The 23,840-nt window shown below is 36.5% G+C and overlaps 3 protein-coding genes across 7 annotated transcripts; 2 read left to right on the top strand and 1 right to left on the bottom strand.

Moving 5' to 3' along the window:
* The first annotated feature begins 4,469 nt into the window (after window positions 1-4,469).
* LOC115990671 lies at window positions 4,470-5,138 on the top strand. Its single transcript, XM_031114479.1, has one exon. The coding sequence runs from the start codon at window positions 4,470-4,472 to the stop codon at window positions 5,136-5,138; it is 669 nt and encodes a 222-aa protein (XP_030970339.1).
* Window positions 5,139-9,617: 4,479 nt separating this feature from the next.
* LOC115992739 (pentatricopeptide repeat-containing protein At4g18975, chloroplastic) lies at window positions 9,618-13,935 on the top strand. 5 transcript variants are annotated; one of them, XR_004092639.1, is made up of 8 exons: window positions 9,619-10,187; window positions 10,264-10,368; window positions 10,489-10,565; window positions 10,938-11,034; window positions 11,227-11,370; window positions 12,392-12,604; window positions 12,704-12,934; window positions 13,002-13,935. XR_004092639.1 is itself a non-coding variant. In XM_031116961.1 (8 exons), the coding sequence occupies exons 1-7, from the start codon at window positions 10,125-10,127 to the stop codon at window positions 12,892-12,894; spliced, it is 900 nt and encodes a 299-aa protein (XP_030972821.1). In that variant the 5' UTR covers window positions 9,621-10,124; the 3' UTR covers window positions 12,895-12,934; window positions 13,002-13,935. The 5 variants fall into 5 exon arrangements, 4 of the variants coding, with proteins under 4 accessions (XP_030972823.1, XP_030972821.1, XP_030972822.1 ...); XM_031116961.1 differs by having other exon boundaries at window positions 9,621-10,187; window positions 12,694-12,934; XM_031116963.1 differs by having other exon boundaries at window positions 9,618-10,187; window positions 12,392-12,517; window positions 12,694-13,935.
* A 1,625-nt stretch (window positions 13,936-15,560) lies between these two features.
* Window positions 15,561-22,942, bottom strand: LOC115992206 (subtilisin-like protease SBT5.6). Its single transcript, XM_031116297.1, has 9 exons — window positions 22,560-22,942; window positions 22,271-22,463; window positions 22,004-22,180; window positions 21,675-21,786; window positions 17,968-18,529; window positions 17,509-17,606; window positions 17,042-17,399; window positions 16,705-16,921; window positions 15,561-16,358 (listed from the first exon to the last, which is right to left on the bottom strand). The coding sequence occupies exons 1-9, from the start codon at window positions 22,623-22,625 to the stop codon at window positions 15,823-15,825; spliced, it is 2,319 nt and encodes a 772-aa protein (XP_030972157.1). The 5' UTR covers window positions 22,626-22,942; the 3' UTR covers window positions 15,561-15,822.
* Window positions 22,943-23,840: the final 898 nt, after the last annotated feature.

The following is a 23,840-nucleotide window of genomic DNA, read 5'->3' as shown; positions in this document are numbered from 1 at the left end:
TAGAGCATTCACATTTATTGAGCTAAATTTTTTAGCTTTTAGCATCTAAAAAAACCACTTTATCTATTTTAATTTATGAAAGTTTTGGCTTCGTCCCTGATGAATTAGAACTCAACCTATGAAAGAAAAAACCCATAAGCATTCAAATATACAAAACACGGTGTTAAAACAAGTCCATTGGAACAAACCTGAATAGGGGTGGATGAAGTTAAATACCGATGGTTCTTCTTTGGGAAACTCGAGTCTAGCTGGTGGAGGCGGTGTTATTCAGGACTGGACTGGCAGATGGATAGTGGGTTTTTCCAGAAAAATTGGCATAGCATCAAGTTTAATGGCTGAGCTGTGGGCGATTCGGGATGGTTTGATGCTTTGCGTTGATCGAAATCTGGTTATGGTGGAGATTGAGTTGGATGCGAAGTCTGTTGTGGACATGTTACAGAACTCTAACTACACTAATAACTCGCTGTTACCTATCATTGAGGATTGCAGGAAGCTAATATCCATGATCCCTCAAATCAGGATAAATCATTGTTATCGAGAAGCCAATGGAAGTGCGGACTACCTAGCGAGAAAAGGCACAGATCAAGACCAGAGTTTCATTGTAATGGATAATCCTCTTGAGGATATGATTGCTATTGTTGAATCTGACCTGTCTGGGGTTGGTGTGGCCAGGCGTTGTCCTGAGTTGTCTTTAGTTTCTTAGTTTTCTTTTATTGTATTTCCCTTTAACCAAAAAAAAAAAGAAAACACGAATTTCTAGCCCGTGAAAGTGGAACCAAAAAAGCAAGAATCAATGGTGTTTATTTGACCTGTTGGAGAACTTTCTTGGCTGTTTCTTCATCCAATGAATGTGTTTCTTCATCCAATGAATGTGTTTCTTCATCCAAGGGGATCTTGAAAAAGAAAGCGACAACAAAAGAGACACAGAGACAAAGTGACAGAGTGACATGTGGCTGGGTTATGGTTGGGTTTGTGGCTAGGTATTTGCTGGGTGGTAGGTTTGGGGTCACGGTGGTTGTTGTGTGGAGGTGTGGTTGAGAGAGATAGTTGGTGGTGGTGTGGTTGAGAGAGTGTTAGAGTGACAGAAATTAAAGAGAGGAATGATAGATAATTTTATATTATTTTATTGTATAATTTATATTATTTTGATGTGTTGTATGGTAAAATAAAAGTTGGGATGTTGGATGTATTATAAAATCGTATGGTATAATAGATAAAGTAGTTTTTGAAATGGTAAAATGAAATAATTTTTTAAAACCGGATATTGATACTCTAAGAGCACTAGCATTGGGTGTAAAAATCCCTTAATTGCTATTTTAGCAACCAATAAGCCAAAACCCACCCACATCCAGGGGTGGGTTTTTACTTTTTTATACCAACTATGAAAATGAGAACCAACTTTTCACAAGGATGTAAACAAAAAAATATATATTTTAATGAGGGACAAAAAGGTAGAGGAAAGAGAGAAGAGAGAGAAATAAAATATTTTCTATTATTTGTTGGTATAGTTTGTATTATTTTAATGAGTTTTATGTAAAAATAAAAACTGAAATGTTAGATAAGTTGTAAAATGAGATAGTAAAATAGAAAAAGTAAGTTTTGAGAATGTAAAATATACACTTTTTTGTATTCTCAAATGCTAGTGCTCTAAGAGCACTTAAGCATTAGCATTTGGTATTTAGAAAGTATCTCATTTACACAAGGAAGTAAACCAAAAAAAAATATTTTAATGAGGAAAGAGGGACAAAAAGGTAGAGGAAAGAGAGAAGAGAGAGAAATTGAATATTTTATATTATTCGTTGGTATAGTTTATATTATTTTAATGAGTTTTATGTAAAAATAGAAACTGAGATGTTGGATAAGTTGTAAAATGAGATGGTAAAATAAATAAAGTAGGTTTTGAGAATACAAAATAGACTTTTTTTTTATTCTCAAATGCTAGTGCTCTAAGAGCACTTGAGTATTAGCATCTGGTATTTAGAAAATATCTCATTTTACCATCTCAAAAACTATTTTATCTATTATACCATACTATTTTACAATAGAGCAAGACTTAGGTACAGTACTTAGGTGCTGTTCCTTAGGTTCCATTTTTAAGATTTTGCCATGTTAATTTTCTCATAGGATGGAAGTGTATTTTTTAGTTAAGTAATTACATGACTGAATCATAAGAAGGGAATTTAAGGAACAACATCCAAGGTATTGTACCTAAATTTTGTCCTTTACAATATACCCAACATCCCAACTTTTATTTTATCATATAATATATTAAAATAGTATATCTACACAATAAAATAATATAACCTAATACCCAAATAAAACCTAAATAGAAACACAACAAGGGAGAACCACCATGGAAGTAGAATACTGCTCTGAACCAACATGCTCTAGCGAAGAAGAAGATGAACTTGGCTGTAATGTCAAGAATTTAAGGAAAGCTTGGGTGTAAGGAATTTTTCCCAACCCAGGGTCCCAGTTAGTTACAAAGATACTCTCGTTGGTAAGATACCTGGTGCCTATGAACAAGCTTTTAAGTTTGATAAAAGACTAAGATGGAGTACGAATCTGATATAGATATAGATCCGCTAGTTGAAGTAAAGCTATCCAAGGAAACTAAGATGTGCATTAAGGAGCCATTTAAAAAATTCTTCTCGTAAAATCGGGGTTCAGAGCCCCTCTGCAATTCCATATGAGTATATTCATCTTGACGAATTTACCCAATGGAACCTTAATAGGACTAGGATTCAAGGTGGCCACTTCCACCATGCTCCAACCTATCCTCCGTAATAGGTCCTTGCCCGTTATCCAATCCAGTTTCCATATCATTAGATATTTGAGTATGTCGAGGATGTCCTCCTTGCAACATATCAATAAATCGCAACTTTGAACCGGTGCTAAGATTTGGACCAGCTTCAAGATTGGATGATTCCCCAAGTGTGCCGATGCCGACCCCCTGAAGTCCACTATTCTCCTTTCCTAAATTAACCATCCTGATTCTTTGTGATAAGGAACCACAGATGGCCTTTGTTCAACCTCTCCACCTTTTCCCAAGAAACCAAGGGTACATCCGTGAGAAACTTCCACCACGGATTGGGCGTGGTGCCCCAAGCTAGATGATTCGGCTCTAGGTACCTTGTCCTGTGACTTTCTTGGGTTAGTGGGAACATAGACTTCCAAGCACTCTTTAATCCCTCCTCTACCCAGCCCATGGTGTCTATTGGAGCAGCTCTTATCTTGGCTATTACTTCGTCTGGCACTTGAATCACCTTGCCTCTATATCTCATCGCCTAACCTTGTCCCAAACTCCTGATCAAATTTATGAAGTCTGTTTCCATTTGATCTGATACTAGAGCTTCCAAAGGTAAAGGATGTCTAAACTTGAATGGAGATGGCACCCAAGCTAGAATTTTGCATTTTAAGGGATTTGGAGCTCTTAATACCAAGCCCCTTAATGGTTCTGCTTTTAGTGGGGAGAGTAGCTTTACCCATATAACCCATCATATTAACTTTGGATTCCCTTTCCAATGTTCCCTAACACAAGGCCAACTCATTTCTTATTTCAAATTTCTCTTCCCCAGGCGAGTGATTTGTCACCTCAGCAAGCATAGGGCCATGTTGCGTGTCTTCCATGTCTACCCATTGGGGCTTGTGTGTTGACTTGTCCTCCACCACATAAGGATTATCAAGGTGATGACCTATTTTGCCTTTGCTACTTTCCTTGTTAGGATCTGATTTAGTCACTGCCCTGTTTCGTCTATTTCGAACTAGGCCCCTTTTTCTTGTAACTAGCATCCATGGACCAAAGTTCTAATCCAACTGATCTTCCTATTCCCAATTTGAGTGGATAATTGGTTCATCCTCTTCCCCAAGTTTACTCCCCTGGTCTACTTGCTTAACACCATAGCAACAATTCTCCTGTTTATGGCTTAATCTCCCACAGCAAAAACACAGCGTGGAGATGCCCTCATACAGCACTTGCAGGTTTATACGACCCACTCTGACCCACTTTGTAAGCAGCTTCTCAAGGTCAATCTGTATGCAAAGCCTAGCATAGTTGCCTTTGGATTTTGAAGCTATGTAAGAGTCAATGCGTAGCACCAGCCCGATAGCTTTGCCTATTATCTTGAGCACTTCCCTTTCATAAAATTCAATGGGAAGTTTAGGTAGCCTAATCCATATTGCTACCAAGGAAAGCTTGGCTTCTGATGCTTTAAAATATGGCTCCCAAGGCCTAATTGCAAGAAAATGCTCATCCACAAACCAAGAACCTCCACGGAGAACCTTGTCATAGTCCTCAGAGCTGCTGAATCGTATTAAGAAAAAATCCTTGCCCATATCTTGAGTGGAGAATTATATACCCTGAAGCAACAACACATCTTCCCCGAACCTTTTATGATCGCTGCCTTGTGTTGGTAGATTTATTTCGGCCTCCTCCAAATTCATCCAATAGGCCATTTCATTTTCAAACAATGTGGATGCTGCATCCTAAATTCCCTAAGGTTGTGCAAGGTGCTTGGACAGAGAGTACAAGTCTTCTAGAGGCAACTTTGAACTTTACTGTCAAAGCTAAAAAGTGGAATGTAGATGTGTTTGGCAATGTGTTTATAAAAAAGAAAAGAGTACTTGCAAGAATTAATGGTGCTAAAAAAACCCTCACCAACAATCCTAATGAATTTCTGATCCAATTGGAAAATAAATTAATTGAAGAATATGCAACTATCCTTCTTCAAGAGGAGGAATTTTGGGCCCTTAAGTCTAGACTAAATGTGGCAGCTTTTGGGGACAGAAATACTTCGTATTTTCACCTTTCCACAATTGTCCGTAGACATAAGAATAAAATTAGAGGTATTAAAAATAGAGAACGGGAGTGGATATTTGAGGAAGATCAAGTCAGAGAACGCATACACAGAGGGTTTTATGATCTATATTCCACGGAGTTGGAAAAGTCTAGTCTCAACTCTCCTATCTCTAACTCCTCTTGCCACTATTTCTCAGAGGAGGAACAAGAAAGGATTGGAAGGGAGGTGTTGGAGGAGGATATTAGGGTAGGATTGTGGAGCCTAAAGTTATTTAAGGCTCCTAGACCAAATGGACTTCATGCCGGATTTTTCCAATACTTCTGGCACGATGTCAAATAGTCAGTTTGTGAAGAAATTAAAAGTTGCTTTGACCAAGGCAACATTCCGGATTATCTTAATGAAACCCTTATTACCCTTATTCCAAAATGCCAATGCCCAGAGATTCTTTCACATTACAGGCACATCAGCCTATGTAGCTCCATTTACAAAGTGATCTCAAAAATTATTGTGGGACGGATCAGACCGTGTCTAAGTAATCTCATCTCGCCCGTGCAAGCAGCTTTCATTCTTGGAAGGAGAGGCTTAGATAATGTTCTAATTGCTCAAGAAATGATTTATGCTATGGACAAAAAAAAAGGGCAAGGATGGGTATATGGCCATTAAGGTGGACTTGGAAAAGGCATACGATAGATTAGAGTGGAGTTTTATCCATAAAGTACTCCAAGCCTTCCACTTTCCCCAACACTTTACCAAGTTTATCACGAGTTGTGTTTCTACAACTAGTATATCGATTTTGGTGAATGGAAGCAAGATGGACAGTTTCCTCCCCTCTCGTGGCATCAGGCAGGGAGACCCCCTATCTCCCTACTTATTTATATTGTGTATGGAATTCCTCACTCATCTTATTGAAGGTAAGTGTGTGGATGGCAGTTGGATTCCCCTTAAGGCATCACGAGGGAACATTCAAATATCCTACCTTATTTTCGCAGATGATCTTATTTTATATGCAAAGGTCACGGAGAAGGCATGTGAAGCAATATCAGAGGTGATGCAAGTGTTTTGCTCTAAATCAGGCTAAAACATAAGTATGGATAAATCTAGAATCTATTTCTTTCCAAATGTGGCTCAAGTTAAGAGAGAAAAGGTGTGTGCTAAACTTGGTATCCAATCCACTTCTAATTTTGGAAAATATCTAGGCTTTCCCCTTAAGCATAGAGGCTCGAACAGTAATCAGTTCAAATTTGTGGCCAAGAAGGTGATGAGGAAATTGGCTGGATGGAAAGCGAACTATCTTTCCTTTGCTAGCAGAGCAATCCTAGTAAAGTTGGTTATGTCGGCTATTCCTAATTACGTGATGCAAGGTTCAGCCCTCCTTGTGCACTTGTGTGAGAAGTTGGACAGAGTAAATAAGAATTTTCTGTGGGGAATTACGGACAAGAAAAGGAAAATACACCTAGTAGGGTGGAGTAGAATAATAAAGTTAAAATAGGAAGGGGGACTTGGGATACAAGCGGCTAAAGGGAAGAACATTGCCTTGCTGGCAAAGTTGAATTGGAGAATGTTTCAAGAGAAGGAATCCTTGTGGGCAAAAGTTATCTTGAATAAGTATTGCGCAACCTCTAGAAGGAGATCATAGGATCAGGATAAACTACCTTCCTCACCAAACTAGTAAGCAATCAAGCTTGGTTTTACTACCTTTTCTAATGGTATTGGGTGGAGAATTGGGAACGAGGAAAAAACTAATGTGTGGCAAGACAAATGGATAAAGGGAAGATCGCTTAGGGAGCTTATTGAAGGGCCTCTGCCTTCAACAGAGAATGATTTGAAGGTGGCTAACTTTTACCAAAATCATGTGTGGAATTGGAGTTTACTTTCCTTTGAATTACCCCAGCACATCAAGGATAGTATTAAAGCTATCCCTATCCAAATGTTTGGCTTGGGTGAGGATTCTATTATATGGAATGCATCCAAGGATGGCGAGTTCTCCACTAACTCTGCCTATCGCTTAGCCACTTTGGACCATTCTCAAGTTTCTCCTTTCTGTGGAGTGTGGATATGGAAAGTTGATTCACTCCCTAAAATAATCCACTTCTTGTGGCTTTGTCTACATAATAGTGTACCAGTGAGAGGTATCTTGGCTTCTTGAGGAATTAATTGCCGTAGCCTATGTCCTGTCTACAGAGGCAGGAGGAGACTATAACCCACATGTTATGTGAATGTGAATTTGCCCGAATTTTCTAGGATAGAATACAAATTCCCCCTGGTTAGAGGCAGCCCGATGTTACTGATATGGCATATTGGCTTAAAGGCAATTACACAAGCCAAGAGTCTCATCAGACATTCATACCGTGGAAAATGCTATTTCCCTTTGCCATCTGGTCTCTTTGGAAACACGAGAACAAGATGTGTTTCGAAAATGCTCCCTCAGATCTCTCCCTTCACAAATCCTGCATTAACCAAGCCTTGGAGTATTTCTACTATGTAGGGAAAATTAGAAAGCAAAATAACTTGGTTGCAATCCAAGTTAGATGGATTAAACCCCTTAGGGGCTGGCTAAAGCTAAATACAGATAGGGCATCACAAGGTAACTCGGGGAAGGCAGGTGGAGGTGGTGTCATAAGTGATAGCTCTGGAAAATGGGTGAAGGGATTTTCTAGATCTATAAGAGTTGCTACAAGTGTCATGGCAGAATGTTAGGCCATTAGAGACAGGCTGGCTCTGGCAAAACAGTTAGGAATCTGAAAGTTAAAAGTTGAACTTGATGCAAAAATCATTGTTAATCTTTTGCAAGCTGAATCAGTGACTAACAAACCCTTCTCTCCCCTTCTCAATCACTACAGGTTACTATTAAGCAGCTTCTAACAGGTCAGGGTGCAGCATGTGTTTAGAGAGGCTAATTTTCGTGCTAATGCCTTGGCTAGGAGGGGTCTGTCTCAAGATAAGGATTTTGTGGTGTTTGAAACTCCTCATTCTTATGTTATAAACTCTTTTGTAATATCAGACAACAATGGCTTGTATTATAGCAGACTTACCACTGCTACTTGGCCATTTTGGCTAGTTAATGTTTAATGCAATTATCCTTTTCACCACCAAAAAAAAAAAAGAAAAAGAAAAAAAAGAAACCTAAATACTCAAATAAAAGGCCAAAATTGGAAATTAACATCGTTTGCCAAACAAAATAATTAGTAAGCACTGTTTTCAAACTATATTTTTTACTAACTCAAGACCACACCACCAACACACCATTACGCCAAACCCAGGCCCCGTGACCCAAGCCACGCGACCCAGGCAATGCGACCTAGGCCGCGCGACCCAGGTGCGCAACCCAAGCAACGCAACCTAGGCTACGCGACCCAGGCAGCCCAAGCTAGGCAGTGTGCCTAGGCCACGCGACTAAGGCAGTGCAACCCAGGCCACGCGACCCAGCGATGTGAGGTGAGTGACTTGAGACTTAAGAGACTTGAGACTTAAAATTTTTTTGGTTTATAAATCGAGTCTTGGATACTCGATTTCCAAGTGAATGCCACGTGGAAAAAAAAATGCCACATTAAAGGTGATCAAACTATGGAAACCGAGTTTTTGAGACTCGATTTATAGGCCAAAATCGAGTATTTGAGATTCAAGATATTAGTAAAATATATATTTTTGAGACCGTATCTACTAACTATATAATTGGGAAAATGAGCTTAATTCCCAATTTTTGCCCAAATAAAATCCAAACCCAATAAAATATATATTTTTTTTTTAAATACCACAGTGGGCCTCTTTGTTTTCTTCTTATTTTTTCTTTCTGCCTCTCTTTCTCATTTGCTTGCTCTCTCTCTCTCTCTCTCTCTCTCTCTCTCTCTCTCTCCTTCAATGGCGACTCCAAGAATATTTTTTAATGGGTCATTCAAATTCGTGTTGAAGAGGTTGATAAGGAGCTCTTAGTAAATAATTTTTTTTCATCTTGATCATTATAATAATATTGATGAGATCTTTTGTAACCTATAATCCAAAGAAAGATTTTTTTTTTTAAGTCAACATGAGTTCTTTTAGATAATAAATCTTAGGTAGGAGAAAAATCTTGCGGTATATGTGACTTCCTTATCAAAAATTTATTGATAGTATTAGCAAAAGAATTAAAGATAAATTATTAGTTCATTGGGCATATGTTTTCCTAGTATAATTAAAATATTAATTATTATTGCTAAGATTAAATCTTGTAAATTATCTATTCTCTATTACTATAATAAAGTTATTAGTTATTGTTGTTAAGTGAATTTTAATTATTATTACTTAAAATACTCTAATTCATTATTTATTAGTTTTTGTTGTTACTCTTTTCAATTATTTTATTTAACAATTGAACTCAATTGTGACAATTTACAGGTTTTTGTAATTCATTAAGAAGAATTTTGTCGTGTTTTTTACATTATTATATTAAGAATTCAACGCAACAATACAATCATTAAAAAAAATGTCTTCACTCTTCACTGTCTCACATCCCACTTCCACTATCTCACACTTAATTTTCTTTTAGTGTTTACACTTTACAGCTCATTTAATTGTCTTTTTATGAGATTTAAAATCAACGAATTACTAATTTTTGTTGTTGGACTTACTTTTTTTTTTCTTGAGATTTTATATCAAATTGGTTTGATGTTGGGTTTTTTCTTTTTGTTTAAGAAGGCCAAGATAAATTTTAGTATTGAATTGATTTTTTCTTTGGACTTAATTTAGGGGTTCAAAATTTTATTTTAAGCTATTCAAAACAAAAATATTTTAAAATGTTATATGTAAAAAAAAAAAAAAAAAAATCACAAGTCAGGGGTTTCATTTGAACCCCCTGAACACCATGTGGCGCCGCCACTGCTCTCCCTCTGCTCGACGTCTCTGCCTCACTCTCCGACGAAATCCAGGCCGGAGCATCAAGCCAAGCCGATCTCTCTCTTAGTGGTTTTTTTTTTGTTGCTGTGATTTGATGATGGATTCGGTAGTGGTGGGTTCAAATGGTGATGGGCGGATCGGTGGTGGCGGCTTCCGATGGGCGGCCTATGGGTGGCTTCCGATGGGTGGTCGACTCTTATCATCCTATTCATGCTTCTGAGCACGCAATAAACAATAAGTGCAAAGCCTTTCTTACCGATTTCTGAAAAAATAAGTGCGAGCCTACAACAATCTAGTGCCATAGGCCCAAGCATAACAAGCCCACACCCCCAAGGGCCCGAAGCCACTGCCAACACCCTCTGGGTCTGGACCTGCTTATTGCTCGGCCTCATCATCCACGCCTCTCAAAAATACCCATCTGTTTTGCTCTCGGGTTGAACTCGCTTGCTGTTGTTGATGATGATTTGCAGAAACTCATTTTGTTGCCAATTCTCCTCCTTATCATTAGGAACGAGTCAGGTGATTTGTTGGGTCACTATAAATTCTTTCTTTTTCTTCTTTCTTCTTTGTGTTGCCTTTAATACTTATTGTACAGTCTCATCAGGTTAAGAAAACTGAGGTGGAGGTGTTGTTGATGGGGTTCAAGCTCTCAAATTGCACCCTTTTCACTACTACAAGCTCCACTATCCTCACTACAAAGGCAAGCACCAATTTTTATTTTTATATTTATATTTTAAAAATGAATATTTCAATTAGAGTTAGTTAGTTTGTTAATTTATTGATCTTTTATATCTTCAAATTTGTCCCCTGTAACATGTAGGCAACAATGAATTCCCAAGTCAAATGCTCCGTTAATCAAAGTGGACAACTGATAACTAATTCTAAAGCTGTTGAGAGGTACACCCCATTTCTATTCCTTCATGTTTATCAACAGTTTCTGTTTTTAAGCCAGTTTTACTTCCATTATCTTGATTCATTGTGTAAAAATGTTTGGTTGTGCTGTGCCTGTGCCTCTGCTTGACTTTAACTCTGAATGAAATGTTAGCATGGTTATTTTCTTTGGCTAATGAGTTTTAGTTCTAATAGACTTCCTTCTCCCATGAGAAAGTGTGGAGGGTGATTTTGTCGGTTCAAAACTCACTGGGTGCCTGTGTAACTTACAAATAAAGAAAAATGTTAGCATTGTTGTTTGGAAAATAGTTGTCGTGGGTATGATTAATTTTTAGATTTTCACAGTTGCTTCACCTAGATTTCTTCACTTGAATACAGGAAAATGATAAATAAGGCCGGTAAGAGAGAACACCACTTGTGGAAGAGAAGAGATTCAGCTGGGTCTGGGCAAAAGGCACTTAATCTTGTCAGAATTGTATGTTGATTGATCATTTCTTATATTTCGATTCTGTTTTTTTCCTTTTGTCATGTTTTTATGTGATAATTAAGAGCACTGCTATTAGGTGTTGATGGAAAATTACTAGTTTTAGTAATTGAACTAGATGGGTAAGTGTTAAATTTTTTCTATAACTTCTTTAATTGGTTGGATGTACATTTTGAAATACAGGTTTCTGGGCTTCCTAATGAGAAGGAATCTGTTTATGGAGCATTAGATAAATGGACTGCTTGGGAGACAGAATTCCCATTGATCGCAGCAGCTAAGGCTTTAAGAATCTTAAGGAAGAGGAGTCAATGGAAGCGAGTAATTCAAGTATGAAACACCTATTCCTTTACCATCTGCTGTAATTAATCTATAATGGCATGCTACAACCTCTATGAACTCAGTTACTATATCAGTATATTGCAATTGCAGATTATGATGTTCCATTAGAGGGATGCTCCAGTCACTGTAATTCATTTTGCAATAGCTATATAGTTACATTTAGTAAGGTGTACGGTTCAGACTGGTTAGAGCAGAGACCTCAACCAGCCTGACTCCCTTGAGTCATTATTGTTTGCTTGTAAACATAATAACAGATATAATTGACGGCATGAACTAAGTTTCCTCGCTGTAGTACCAAGTGCAGGATGGCCTGACCTCTATGTTAGGCAAAGCCATTAAAAGGTTCGTTCCATTGGCTATGATAACTAAAGGTTCCCACTGCCCAAATTATTTGGTTGGCCCTTTCTTTTATAGTCTTTATCTTGGGATAAAGAATTTAGATAAATTTTGTAGACTGTAATGGCCTTAATGGGATTATACCTAAATCGAGTGTCTATTATTTCTTTAGGTATTGAATTTAATTCACTAACTGAGACCTGATAAATTAATGTCTTCTCAATCTGAGTTGGTTTGTGTTGCTTTAGCAATAGCTACGTAGTTCACTAGATATTGACTTAGGCTAGGTGGTTCTAGGTTGATGATGAACAGAACTGAGTTGTATCACTGATGATTTTGCCATTCAAATATTGTAACTGCACTATCAAGCTGCCAATCTCAAACATGGTGGAAGACAAGAGGACAGTAATAAAGAAAGGAAAAGGAAACACTGACAGTTATGCCAAGAGTCTTGTGGCTCTGTGGCATTACCCAGTTCTTCCTACTGGAGGAACCAAAGTTCGAATCCCGCTTCACCTATAGATGTAGTAATTTATACACCTGCATCAGAAGATAAATCAAATGATTGTATGCTCTTAAGGCTACTTTCTTGATAATCATCATATTAAATGAATATATATATCAATTATGTGATTTATTACAGCTCATATAATGATTACTAATCTTCTGTAAGGTGGCCAAGTGGATGTTGAGCAAAGGTCAAGGGGCAACAATGGGAACGTATGACACCCTTCTACTGGCATTTGATATGGATCAGAGAGTAGATGAGGCTGAATCTTTGTGGAACATGATTTTGCATGTACATACACGCTCTATCTCAAAGCGGTTGTTTTCTAGGATGATTTCTTTGTATGATCATCATAACATACAGGATAAGATAATAGAGGTAAAAGGAATACCATGACACTTGCAATATCACACCTTGCACAGATTCTATTCATGATGCTAAACTTTAATTCTTTTTTAAAAATTCAGGTTTTTGCAGACATGGAGGAGTTGGGTGTAAAACCAGATCAAGATACTGTCAGGAGAGTCGCACGTGCCTTTCAGAAATTGGGACAAGAAGAGAAGCAGATGTTGGTTCTTAAAAGGTACCAGTCTAAATGGAAGTATGTCCACTTCAAAGGTGAACGGGTGAGAGTGAGAACAGATGTGTGCGACGAAGATAATGCCTGAACCAATTGAAGTTGGAGCTTTGGGCATCAAGATATGCCAGGTCTGTCTTCCCTCTTGGACCTTCTTAGTTAGAGAAGACTACTATTGAAATTTTATGGTTTTTGCAGCTAGAGATCATTATTTCAAGGTATTGTTTTGGTTGAGACTGAGGCAAGCATGCCCACCACTGATCATTAATCAATCAATACTTGTTCCTTTGGAACTTATGGTTCTACTACATATTTTACTTACCAACACAATCTGGACGGACCTGTTGATAGAAATATGTACAGCGGATTCTTATTCATCATTCAGGTCATGTTTTCTAACCCCCAATCAATTCTAAATGGTTTTGTTGTAATATAAATGTACAGATAAGGGGCAAGATTCCCCTTGACTACAAGCTAAAAGAGAGTTTTGTTTAAGATAGAGGATTTCTATTCATCATTTAGATCATGTTTTCTAACCTCTAATCATTTTTGAAGTACATAAGGCTCTGCTGTATTATTCTGAGGGAATCACATGCTTTTCAATGGATGCATTGAAAATAATAAAATTGTGATGTTGAAGTATAGAACTAGTTCCAGGGTGCGCTAACCACAAACGTGTTAATGTGAAAGTGGAGAGGGGAAAGTAGCTTTAGAGCTTTAGATCATTTCTGCAAATAATGTAGCACAGTTTCTTTTGTAGAATCTTCTCCATTTCGGAGGGATGAAATTCATTTATGGCATATGAGTTCTCTCAGGGCGACAGAGCCACATTCTTGGCCCAAAACAATGTAATGGTTTCTGTAACAGTGTCATACTAAGAACTTTGCTTTTTCAGTTTTTACCTTTGCAGGAAGTGGACTTATCATGACATATTGGAAAATTATTTATACCATTTTGGAACTAACTTATCATGACATATTGGAAAATTATTTATACCATTTTGGAACTAACATTTTCTCTTCTCATTTGTATGACAGTTCCAGTAATGAATTTTACCTGTAGAATTCATCATTATGTGTGAAGAGAGACTATTGCTTTCATAGTATTGGAATAATCACTTCATGCAATGACACATCTCTCTCTCTCTCTCTCTCCTTAACATTTGACACCCATATTTCATGACTCAAACATCAACGTGCTAACGGAAGTAAAATCATCTACTCCTGCTAAAATGTTGCCAGAAAAGAATTTCCTGTTATGCTTCATTTATCCCTTTCAACAATAAGATTATGATGTTATTTTGTGCTATTATCTGAAAATTTAGCTCAGAATATCTTGTGCTTGAAAGAATTCAAACTGAGCTTGAGAATTTCCAGAGCAGGATTAGAATGATTGAGAAACCTTGTACAAATAAGGGACATCCCAAGTCTTGGTTGTTCATGTAAACGTATCACAAATTTCTATTTGCTCAAAATAAGCCTTCAGGAAGCAAATAGTAATTGCTTATCTTAAAAAAGAGAAGCAAACAGTAGTTATTGTTTATAAGAGCATCTCCAACAGATGTTCTATCTCTATTTTTTGGAGAAAAAAGCTCACTGTTCACCCTCCAATAGGTTCTCTAAACACAAAACTTTTTCAAATTTTTTTTGAAGTTACTACAGTAGTTCTTTTAATTTAGAGAACACTATAGCAACTTTATACCCTTATTTTATCTTTAAAAATTGCCCAGTGGTATTAATTTACCATTCTTTCTCTCTCATCCAAACGTTTTTCCTCCTCTCTATTGTGCTCTTTGGTTTCTCTTCAAAATACATCACCACAACGCCATGCCACACCATGCCACACCATGGCCACACCATCAACTTATTCCTCAAAATCTTCAAAAAGCCACTTGTGGCAAGCTTTACCGGCCTCTTCAAACCTGAAACCCATCGATACTTCCTTACTCTCTCTCTTTCTCAGATCAGCATGGAGACAACCCCATCAGATCAGCGTGGTTGTTGTGGCGTGGTTTTTGTGGAGAAGTGGTTGTTGCGGCAGCGAGATCGGCGCGGTCGTGGGTGGTGATGGGTTTCTAATCGGTTTTTGATGATGGGTTTTGGCCATGGGTTGTTTTGGTCAATTTTTTGGTTGAATTAATTTGGGTATGGGTGGTGTTTGTGTTGTTGATGGTGGAGTTTGTGTTGTAGTGGCTGATGGGTTGTGCCTTGTGGGAGTTGAGTTGTGGCAGTGGCTTTTTTTTGTTTTGTTTTGGTGGTGGCAGGTTAGATGAGTTTGGGTGTGGGTGTGGGTGTGGGTGTGGGAGTGGGAATGGTTGGGTTTTGTGACTAATGTGGTGGTAGTGGTGGGGGGTTGCTTGTTGGTTGTGGGGGGTAGGGTGATTGATGGTGGTGGTGGTTGATGTGGGTTTGCGGTGTAATGGTAGTGGCGTGGTGGTGACAGCGGTAGTAGCATTGTTGTGATTGTGTGGGAAAGAATAAAAAAGAATGAAGAAATAATATTTAAATGAGATGAAGAAAAAGATAGAAAATATGTTAGAAGATGTATTTGAAAAAGTAATAGGTAAAAGTTAAATGTTAATGTTCATTGTCCAAATAGTACAAAAATATGGAGAAGCTGTTGATGATGCCCTAATCTTGGAAAATGTAAAACAAGGTCGTGACATTTCTTACTGCCACAAGCCCATTACAAACACTTTGCTTATAAGTAATATCTTTTTTCTAATATATGCTCCTATAAATTGGATATAAAACTATATAAAACACATTGGATGAGTCTTACTCACCAAGAAATTATGTGTGCGTTTGCGTAGTGGCCAGTGTGCATTTCTAGCATTTGCGTTTTTGGCTGGGTCTCACAGCACTGTTCACAATCCAATCAAAAACACAAAAACGTGCATACTAATGCATTTTTGAGTCCCACAGCACTATTCACACCTTTAAAAATTATTTGCTATAGTGTTTTCAACAATAAATTTTCAGTTTTCAGCAAATAAACAGTATCTAAATACATCCTGTAATTAAGCTAAAGACACTGCCATTGGGCTTCTTACAAAATGGACTCTATCAGTCCAAGTATACCCCCCAAAAGCATACTCATCCTTCTGAGGCTTGCTGAGCATGTCAGTTTGCACAGTGATTGTGAAGCTCTTCTTCTGTCCAACATGATTAAAGAACAAAATACTTGGGGACGCCTTGATGGAGAATCCCAAGGGTGGTCTGGCACTAAAAAAGTACACACTCTTGCTAGGACCAACGTTTGTGACTGTCCTATTAACGGTTACGGTGCCATTGAGTTTGTGGATTGCTAGGGATGGATAGTTGAGGTCGATTGCTGTTGGTAGTGCTTTTGGACACTTGAATGTTGGGTCAACTTTCTGGAGTGAACTATTAGTGCTGCAAAAGTAGAGAAGGTAGTCTGTATATGAAGCATCATACACTAGACCAGGGTCTGCTGCCTTTGTGGGGCGCAAGTGGCCAGACCCATATGCAAATGGTGTAGCTTCATTGCCAGATTCATCAGTCAATGGCAAACCCAAGTTGTTTCTTAACGTAGCTGCGAGTCAGAAATGTGAAACATTAGAAAATGTAGGCCGTAGCAATCAAACTAAAGTACTAACAAGTAGAGCTTAAGTCACATAATATAGGGACAACAAACTATAACTAGGTGAAATTGGGTCCATTTCACAGTTAAGATTTCATTTTATTTCCTAAATAATGCACAGTGTCACGTTATTTAAAATTTTAAATATTACACCAATCTATTATCTTTAATTGTAATATTTAACCTGAATTATGAAATGAATCTATTTTAAATGGAGAATTTTTACCCTAAATAAATAAGACTATCACTTCAAATTACCCAATTCAGGAAATGTAGTCACATATTCACACATTCATACCTGTGGTCATGAGGGCAGATCTTATTGCTGCACTACTCCAAGTAGGGTGAATTGCTTTGAGAAGTGCAGCTGCAGCAGACACATGAGGGCAAGACATTGAAGTTCCAGAGATTATATTGTACTGAACAATTCGGTTGTCTTGATATTGCAACCTTGTAGGAGGATCAGCCTCACTCCATGCCGCCAGTATATTCAGTCCTGGAGCTGTGATGTCAGGCTGCAAACCACATCTATAATTAAAAATACTGTGGATATATTTATGTTAAATCTGTATGCTAGTAAAAAAACCAAGAGGAGCTTTGAGATCAAAGAAAATAAAGGGTACAAATTTATTTACCTTGAGAATACTAGGGTCAATAACATTAGGACCTCTACTAGTGAATGCTGTCAAGGTAGGTGCTGGCTTGATATGTACCAAGGTTTTCCCAGGTATGATAGTAGCCATTGGATTCTTGGTGGAGTTGATGTATTGATAAATTTTACTTGCATCGTCATAAGTCACAGCTGAGGCAGGAAGCAAATGAGCATCACATGCTATCTCTGCTCCATTTGTAACACTGTTTCCAAGTATAAAACCAGCACCACCAGCCCTTTTCACTTCTATGCCTTTTCCAACTCTTGTCCCATTACCTCTCAAGCACAACACTATCTTTCCCTTGGCTTTCTCGGGGGAAAGAGAGCCAGGAAGGCATTGTCTGCAACAATTAATTAGTCCAATTTTAAACAAAGTCATGATTAACTCAAAATGAAAAATCTATCTTTGTAATCAAATAAAACAAGAGCCAAATCTAGAGAGAAATTTACCCCAAGTCGACTTTGGTCACGTTTGGGTTAACTATATCTCCCGCGTATGCTAATGGGTACAACTTTTTCTCCAGCTTGTATGGAGTCACAGTTTGGCCCTAGTAATAATAGTTAAAAACAAAAGTGTGAATTGTGAAACCAACCCAAGGTATATAAAAATAATTTAAGAGACTGAAAAACAAAAAAAAAGAAGAACGAATTTGTATTTAATACATGTTTGATTAATTGATTACTGAGCATTGTAGCACATAATAGATACTACATACCCTTCCTTTTTATTACTCTTTTTCTATAGAAAAGCCTCCCATAAATGATATAATAAATTACTAATAAAAACATAAAATTGGTGTCTATATTTTGGTCAAATTATATTTCATTCCTGAAATTTATGGGCTAAAATAGTGTGTCAATAATATATTTTTGCTTAAATTGTTCATAATTTGTCCAAGTACTCCTTACCTCAAATTTCATACCATTTCCAAGCAGAACAGGAGAGACAAACTCACGGTCAATACTACTAGCACCAACAGTGATAATCCATGGAGCCGGGTTCGATAAAGTTGAAGGTTTAGGGCCAGAGTTACCTGCACTACATGACACCACAATGTTTTTCTTGGCAGCATGGAGTGCTCCAATTGCAATACCATCCTCAGCATAAGGATAAGGTTGTTTAGTTCCAATGGAAAGGCTTAACACATCAACACCATCAGCAATGGCATCATCAATGGCTTCCAACATGTCTTCCTCAAAGCATGTGTTCCCATCTGCTTTTGAAGCGCCCGGTATTGGCCAGCAAACTTTGTATATGGCAAGGCGGACAAGTGGTGCCCCACCTGAGGCAGTGCCATGAGCAAAGCCACCAATGGCTGAGGTTCTATGAACCCTTCGACCTCCAACTGTTGAGGTAGTGTGTGTACCATGCCCATCTTTGTCACGGGGTGATCGATAATCCTCACTTGTGTTTAAAGAGCCATAGTATTTCTCGTAACTCTTAAGGTAGTATCGAGCTCCAATGAGCTTCCTGAAAAAATGTCAAATGAATTATGATTAGTAGTGGATTTTAATCCCCATCTTTTATTTAGTTACTGAATAATATAACAGTTTTTCATTAAAATAAAATAAGATTCATTTTTAAAAAGTACTGGAGGTAAGTTAAACCCGAATACAAAATAGTGATGATTTAGTAAGTTACAAATTATAAAATAGACTAACTTACTGGTTTGGGCTCACTCAAAGTAACGCATCTTATCAAATTTGGAAATTTTAGTTCCCTTGAAGCAATAAAATATTTCACAAATGTATAGTGTAACGTGTTTTTGAATTTTGCCTTTAAATTTATTGTATTTAATATGAAACATGACATCAATCCATTTCAATGACAAAAAATTATTTTCAAGTTCAAAGTAAGTATGGAAGGAAGTTAACCAGTGAAATGAAAGGCAAATTTCACTCAAAATTATACGAGAGATACTTTACAATATAATTGTGTAATAAAGAGGAAAGAAAACCAAGATTTGATAACTTTTTCTAAAGCTTATCTCTTACTCTCAATGTGCTTCAAAGCGAGGCCCTACTCTATGGGGTTAGCTAGGTAATGGATGCGTAGCGCAACCTAGTATATAGCTAAGAAAAATATGATTCAACCAATAAGTTTGTTTTACTTTTTCTAGTGAAGATGGGGGAGTTCTAATTCCTAATTTCCTTTGATTGTGCTTCTTATCATTCATTGACACTTTTTTTTCCTAGTGAAGTTCTGAAATTATAAACACAATAGCAATTCGTTCCTTTTTTTTTTTTTTTCCTCCTCTTCTTCAGAGATCCTTTTTTCTATTCCAAATAGTGGAATCCTTAATTTATCAGAATCCCTATAAGCTCACTATATGAATGTAATTAATAAACGAAAGTACTGGTAACATACTTTCATACAACAATGACAATTGCTTTTTCTAGTGATTGTCCCATTCCCCCCTGAGACATGACATCTCACTAGTAAGCATATTGACACCGCTAAGATAAGGTTCAAAAGGACGGGTCAGTTCATTCACTAGCTCATTCCTTGAAATGATCAAGAAATGTCCATTCATTGATTGAGGGCATTAATGTTGTTTATTTCTTCTATAGGTCCACCAATTGTGGCTCAGTTCCAAACCCTATATGACCTTAGGCATTGAATAATGAGAAGAAGCCAAATAAACCGACTTTAAACCCATTGGGCCATGGAGTACTGATAAAAGCTCACAAGATGGGAATGAGAAGAAGCCAAAACCAATTAAATCACATATTTGTTTGATTCAAAGGGAAAAGGTGTAGGGATCTTCAACACAGCAATAAATACTTTCTATACAATTTAACCACAGAAAAATCCAACATAGCAATTTATAAACGACACCAATAGGACAAAATGCAGGCCCATTGGATAGTGCCAATCAGAATTGCCTTTTGTGATGTCTTGGAAAATGTCCAAGATGCACAGGCTAATAAGTCTAATGTCCTTGAGTGTAAATCTAAATACATTGAAACAAGGTGTCTGTTATAAACTTATAATTGGATATCCTATGCATAGTATTCGATCTTTAGTACAATAGATTATAGTAATTTTTAGCAAAAGAAGAAGAAAAAAAGAAAGAAAGGTGTTGTATAAAAATTAATTTGATTATGAACCTTTATCTTTCTTTTTCTTTTTTCTTCAATAGGAGCTTCCTTGGTATATAAGCATAGTATTAAATTCTCTCTCAAAAAAAGAAAAAGAAAAAAAGAAGCTTAGTACTAATTTTCTTTTCTCTCATATCTTAGTAAAAAGAACTTATTCTAATTTCAGTCAAAATGTTCCTAGGTGCTAGGGGTGAAAATGTTTGGCCATCTGAAAATGACATGAATTTTAGAAAAAGCAACCGATCAGGTTGAAAATTGAAATTCAAAACAACTTTGATTCAAAGAACTACACATGCATGGGCCATTCACGAGAAAGGAACTCATCCATTCAAAGATTCCAAGTGTGGGACAATGCAAAAATTATTTTTTCACAAGGCAACATATGCCTAGCTTGCACCATTAATTATAGCTTGGGAAAAGCCAAACTGGGTCGAATACAAAATCACTAAAGCAACAAAATATTTATAAATGCTAATTGCAAAAGCTCCTATGCAATGCCGTACTGGATAGGATTTCCAGGAGCGCTTCTAAGAGATGCATGCTGAGTGGCAGTTCAAACTTCAAATTATTATTGCAATTTCTTAAGTTCCCAAGTGTTATTAGTGAGATTGTGGAACAAAGATATATAGGGTCCATTTGGATACAACTTATTTTTGCTGAAACTAAAAACTGAACAAATATATAAATATATATATATCACTCCTCATAGTCATTTAAGAGGTAAATTGCCCATTTTTATTAGTTTATTTAGGGTCCGCTTGGATACAACTTATTTTTATTGAAACTGAAAACTGAAAACACTGTAACAAAATAATTTTTAAATGTGTGAATAGTGTTGTGCGATCCGTGAACAGTGTGTGAACAGTGCATTTTGTCTACTGCATAGTAAATTCATGTGATTTTACTGTTCATACGCTAAAAAAAAAAAAAAAAAAAAACTGAAAACGTGAACGTAGATCCGTGTTCACTTAGGTGGGGGTTGGATTCGGCTTATTACGTCCACGTTTTGCTTTCAAAGCGTTTCAGCCTCTTTTTTTTTTTTTTTTTGGTAGCCGCACTTGTTGACTTTTTGTCTGTGAATAGTGTATTCGTGCACTGTTCACGGACCCACAAATTCCACTTTTCAACAACTTTTTCATTAAAAATGGGTTTCATGATATTATTCACATATTTAAAAATTATTTTGCTACAGTGATTTCAGTTTTCAGTTCCAGCAAAATAAGTTCAATCCAAACAAACCCTTAGTTAAAACTTAAGTTATAGACTTATTGCTAGAAAAAAGAGAGATTTTAAGAAATTGTACCTAAATAAAATAATAATAATAATAATAATAATAATAATAATAGATAGGTAGAGATAGGTAGAGGTAGATAATTAAAATAAGCTTGAAAAAAAAGGAAGGAAAAAAAAAAAAAAAAACAAATAAACAAAGCATCAATGGTCATATCAAGAAGAAATCAAATTAACCTGCATGTTCCAAACCTAAAGAATTTAAAGAAGCACTGCTCACTCACCTATTACAATTGGATGAGTTAAAGGCAACTCCTGTTTGGCATATTCCTTTCCATGATTTTGGGACAGGTCCCATCCCTTCATCACTGAAGCTCTTTGATTCTGGCCACACACCTAATCAAAACCACACTCATTACATTCTATCACATATATTGCCCTCATCCACTTGACGATGGTGTGTGTCTATATATATATATATATATATATATATATATAGCATACACACATATGGGCTACTAAACTACAAAGATAATGGTAGTATTTTCACATGTCAAACAGTAACGCGGCCAGAAGTATATGAATTCTAGCTTGAATTGAAACTGGTACGTACCACTATCCAAGACCCCCACTATTACTTCTTCGCCATATTTAGCTTTGGACAGTAAGTCTCCTCCGCTCCAGGGATACTTTGGTTTTGTATCTAAGCCTAAAAACTCCCATGACCTTGTGGTATGTAAAGAATACTTTCTTGGGTTGCTCTGATACACCGATACTACTTCCTCCAATTCTGTTCAAAACCATTGTTTCAATATTAGATATATATATCAATAAGAGAGATTAATGATTGGAAACAAACGCATGTGGTGTTTTTGTTTACCAGATAATTGGGAGGCTTCTTCGGGTGTGAGCAATGCTGCGAAGCCATTGATGCTATGCTTGTAGCTGTAAATAAGGGAGGCTCTAGCTTCTTCCTCATTCTTTTTTACAGAGAGCAAATATGAATGATGGGTGTCTTTTATCTCATTCAATGTATTTTCTCCACTATGCTCTCCAAAGTACACTATGTAAACCTGTGGTGGCCAAAAACATTGTGTAAAAACAAAACATTTCGTAGAATAATGAAGCTTAAAAACAAACAAAACAAAGCGATTTGCTTAAGAAAAAACCTGTTGTTCTACACAAGAGGCTAAGAGTGGAAGCAGGAGGATGAAGATTATGGGGATTCTCTTCATTGTTGCTAAAATGCTAATAGCATCTTAAACTCATGTATAACTAGTATTTATATATGTTCAGAGAATCTTTTCTTTCTAAAGAACAAATCATTCTCTCTAAAAATTAATCAGTCCCACTTTTAGGGTTTGTAGTAGAGAGGGACCTGGATATTGCGCTGTCTGATGAATATTGTGGATCTATGTATAAGCTTCCCTTTCATATGGAATCATGGAGTTCTCTTTTTTGGTAGGCTGTAGATGGATTTACAGTCTCTCTCTCTCCATAATTAGAAGATTAAAACTGAATGGTGTTCTTAACTTTACCACAAACTATTAACATCCCCTACAGATCCTACCCATATATTTTTAGAGGGCTCGGAGCCTCGGATTAAATTTACTGGGTCATAAACATTTAAAATTAGTTTGACCAATAAAAGCCGTGCATTAACGGACATAATACTAGAAGAAGCATACTATAATTGGTGAGCCTAAAGTGAATTTGTGTAAAGCAATATATTTAAATACATACCAATAATTGATTCTGAAAAACTAAAAAAAAAAAAAAGGTTCATATCAATAATTCTTCTCAAAAAAAAAAAAAAAATACCAATAATATTTGGGTCCGGTTAATGTGTGCCCTTAAAATACACATTAACAAATCCATTTTTGAAAAAATTTTATTGGGAATTTAAAAAGTTTCCCGGTAAACTTTTTTCAAAATTGGTTTACTAATTAGTAAAATCCATAATATTTTACTACGGAAAATGTTTGGTTTCAAACCTTGGGCTTTAACCACTAATAGGAAAAAAAGTAATAACATGTTCCGTCATGTGCAATGCAAAAAACACACTTAATTGATTGGGTTATCTTCCTATTGGCGATTGAGCCAAACTTTATCTTTTTACTTCAGGTTAGCTTTAATTGTGAGATATCTAAAAATGACTTTTAATGGTTTACATTGTACTAACAATGTAAACTTATATTGTGTTAGAGTATTTTTATAAATAAAAATTTATGTTTTATATATTCTAAATATTGATTTTTTTTTTTTTTTTTTTTGGAGAATCAAAATATTGAATATATGATCAACAGGTATTCACTGCCTATTTGATGCTATCTATATGTTGAATAATGTCATTTAGTAATAATCCACATTAATTTACATTATTAGTGGTTGAAAAACGTATATTGGTGCCAAATAGCAATTCTTTCCAATGTTAACTATATTAATGATGT

The sequence above is a fragment of the Quercus lobata genome, chromosome 5 (assembly GCF_001633185.2).
Source record: "Quercus lobata isolate SW786 chromosome 5, ValleyOak3.0 Primary Assembly, whole genome shotgun sequence".
NCBI classification, from domain to species: Eukaryota; Viridiplantae; Streptophyta; class Magnoliopsida; order Fagales; family Fagaceae; genus Quercus; species Quercus lobata.
This window is presented reverse-complemented; position numbering and strand designations above follow the sequence as displayed.

What these genes read in the sequence shown, in the direction of transcription:
- LOC115990671 (XM_031114479.1), top strand. Translation starts at nt 4,470, where the DNA reads ATGTGGATGCTGCATCCTAAATTCCCTAAGGTTGTGCAAGGTGCTTGG.
- LOC115992739 (XM_031116961.1), top strand. Translation starts at nt 10,125, where the DNA reads ATGATGATTTGCAGAAACTCATTTTGTTGCCAATTCTCCTCCTTATCA. An exon ending in TATCATTAGGAACGAGTCAG is followed by an intron (nt 10,188 to 10,263) that starts GTGATTTGTTGG and finishes CTTATTGTACAG; the next exon opens with TCTCATCAGGTTAAGAAAAC. An exon ending in TACAGGATAAGATAATAGAG is followed by an intron (nt 12,605 to 12,693) that starts GTAAAAGGAATA and finishes TTAAAAATTCAG; the next exon opens with GTTTTTGCAGACATGGAGGA.
- LOC115992206 (XM_031116297.1), bottom strand. Translation starts at nt 22,625, where the DNA reads ATGAAGAGAATCCCCATAATCTTCATCCTCCTGCTTCCACTCTTAGCC. An exon ending in AGAAGCCTCCCAATTATCTG is followed by an intron (nt 22,181 to 22,270) that starts GTAAACAAAAAC and finishes GGTTTTGAACAG; the next exon opens with AATTGGAGGAAGTAGTATCG. An exon ending in GTGACCAAAGTCGACTTGGG is followed by an intron (nt 17,400 to 17,508) that starts GTAAATTTCTCT and finishes TAATTGTTGCAG; the next exon opens with ACAATGCCTTCCTGGCTCTC.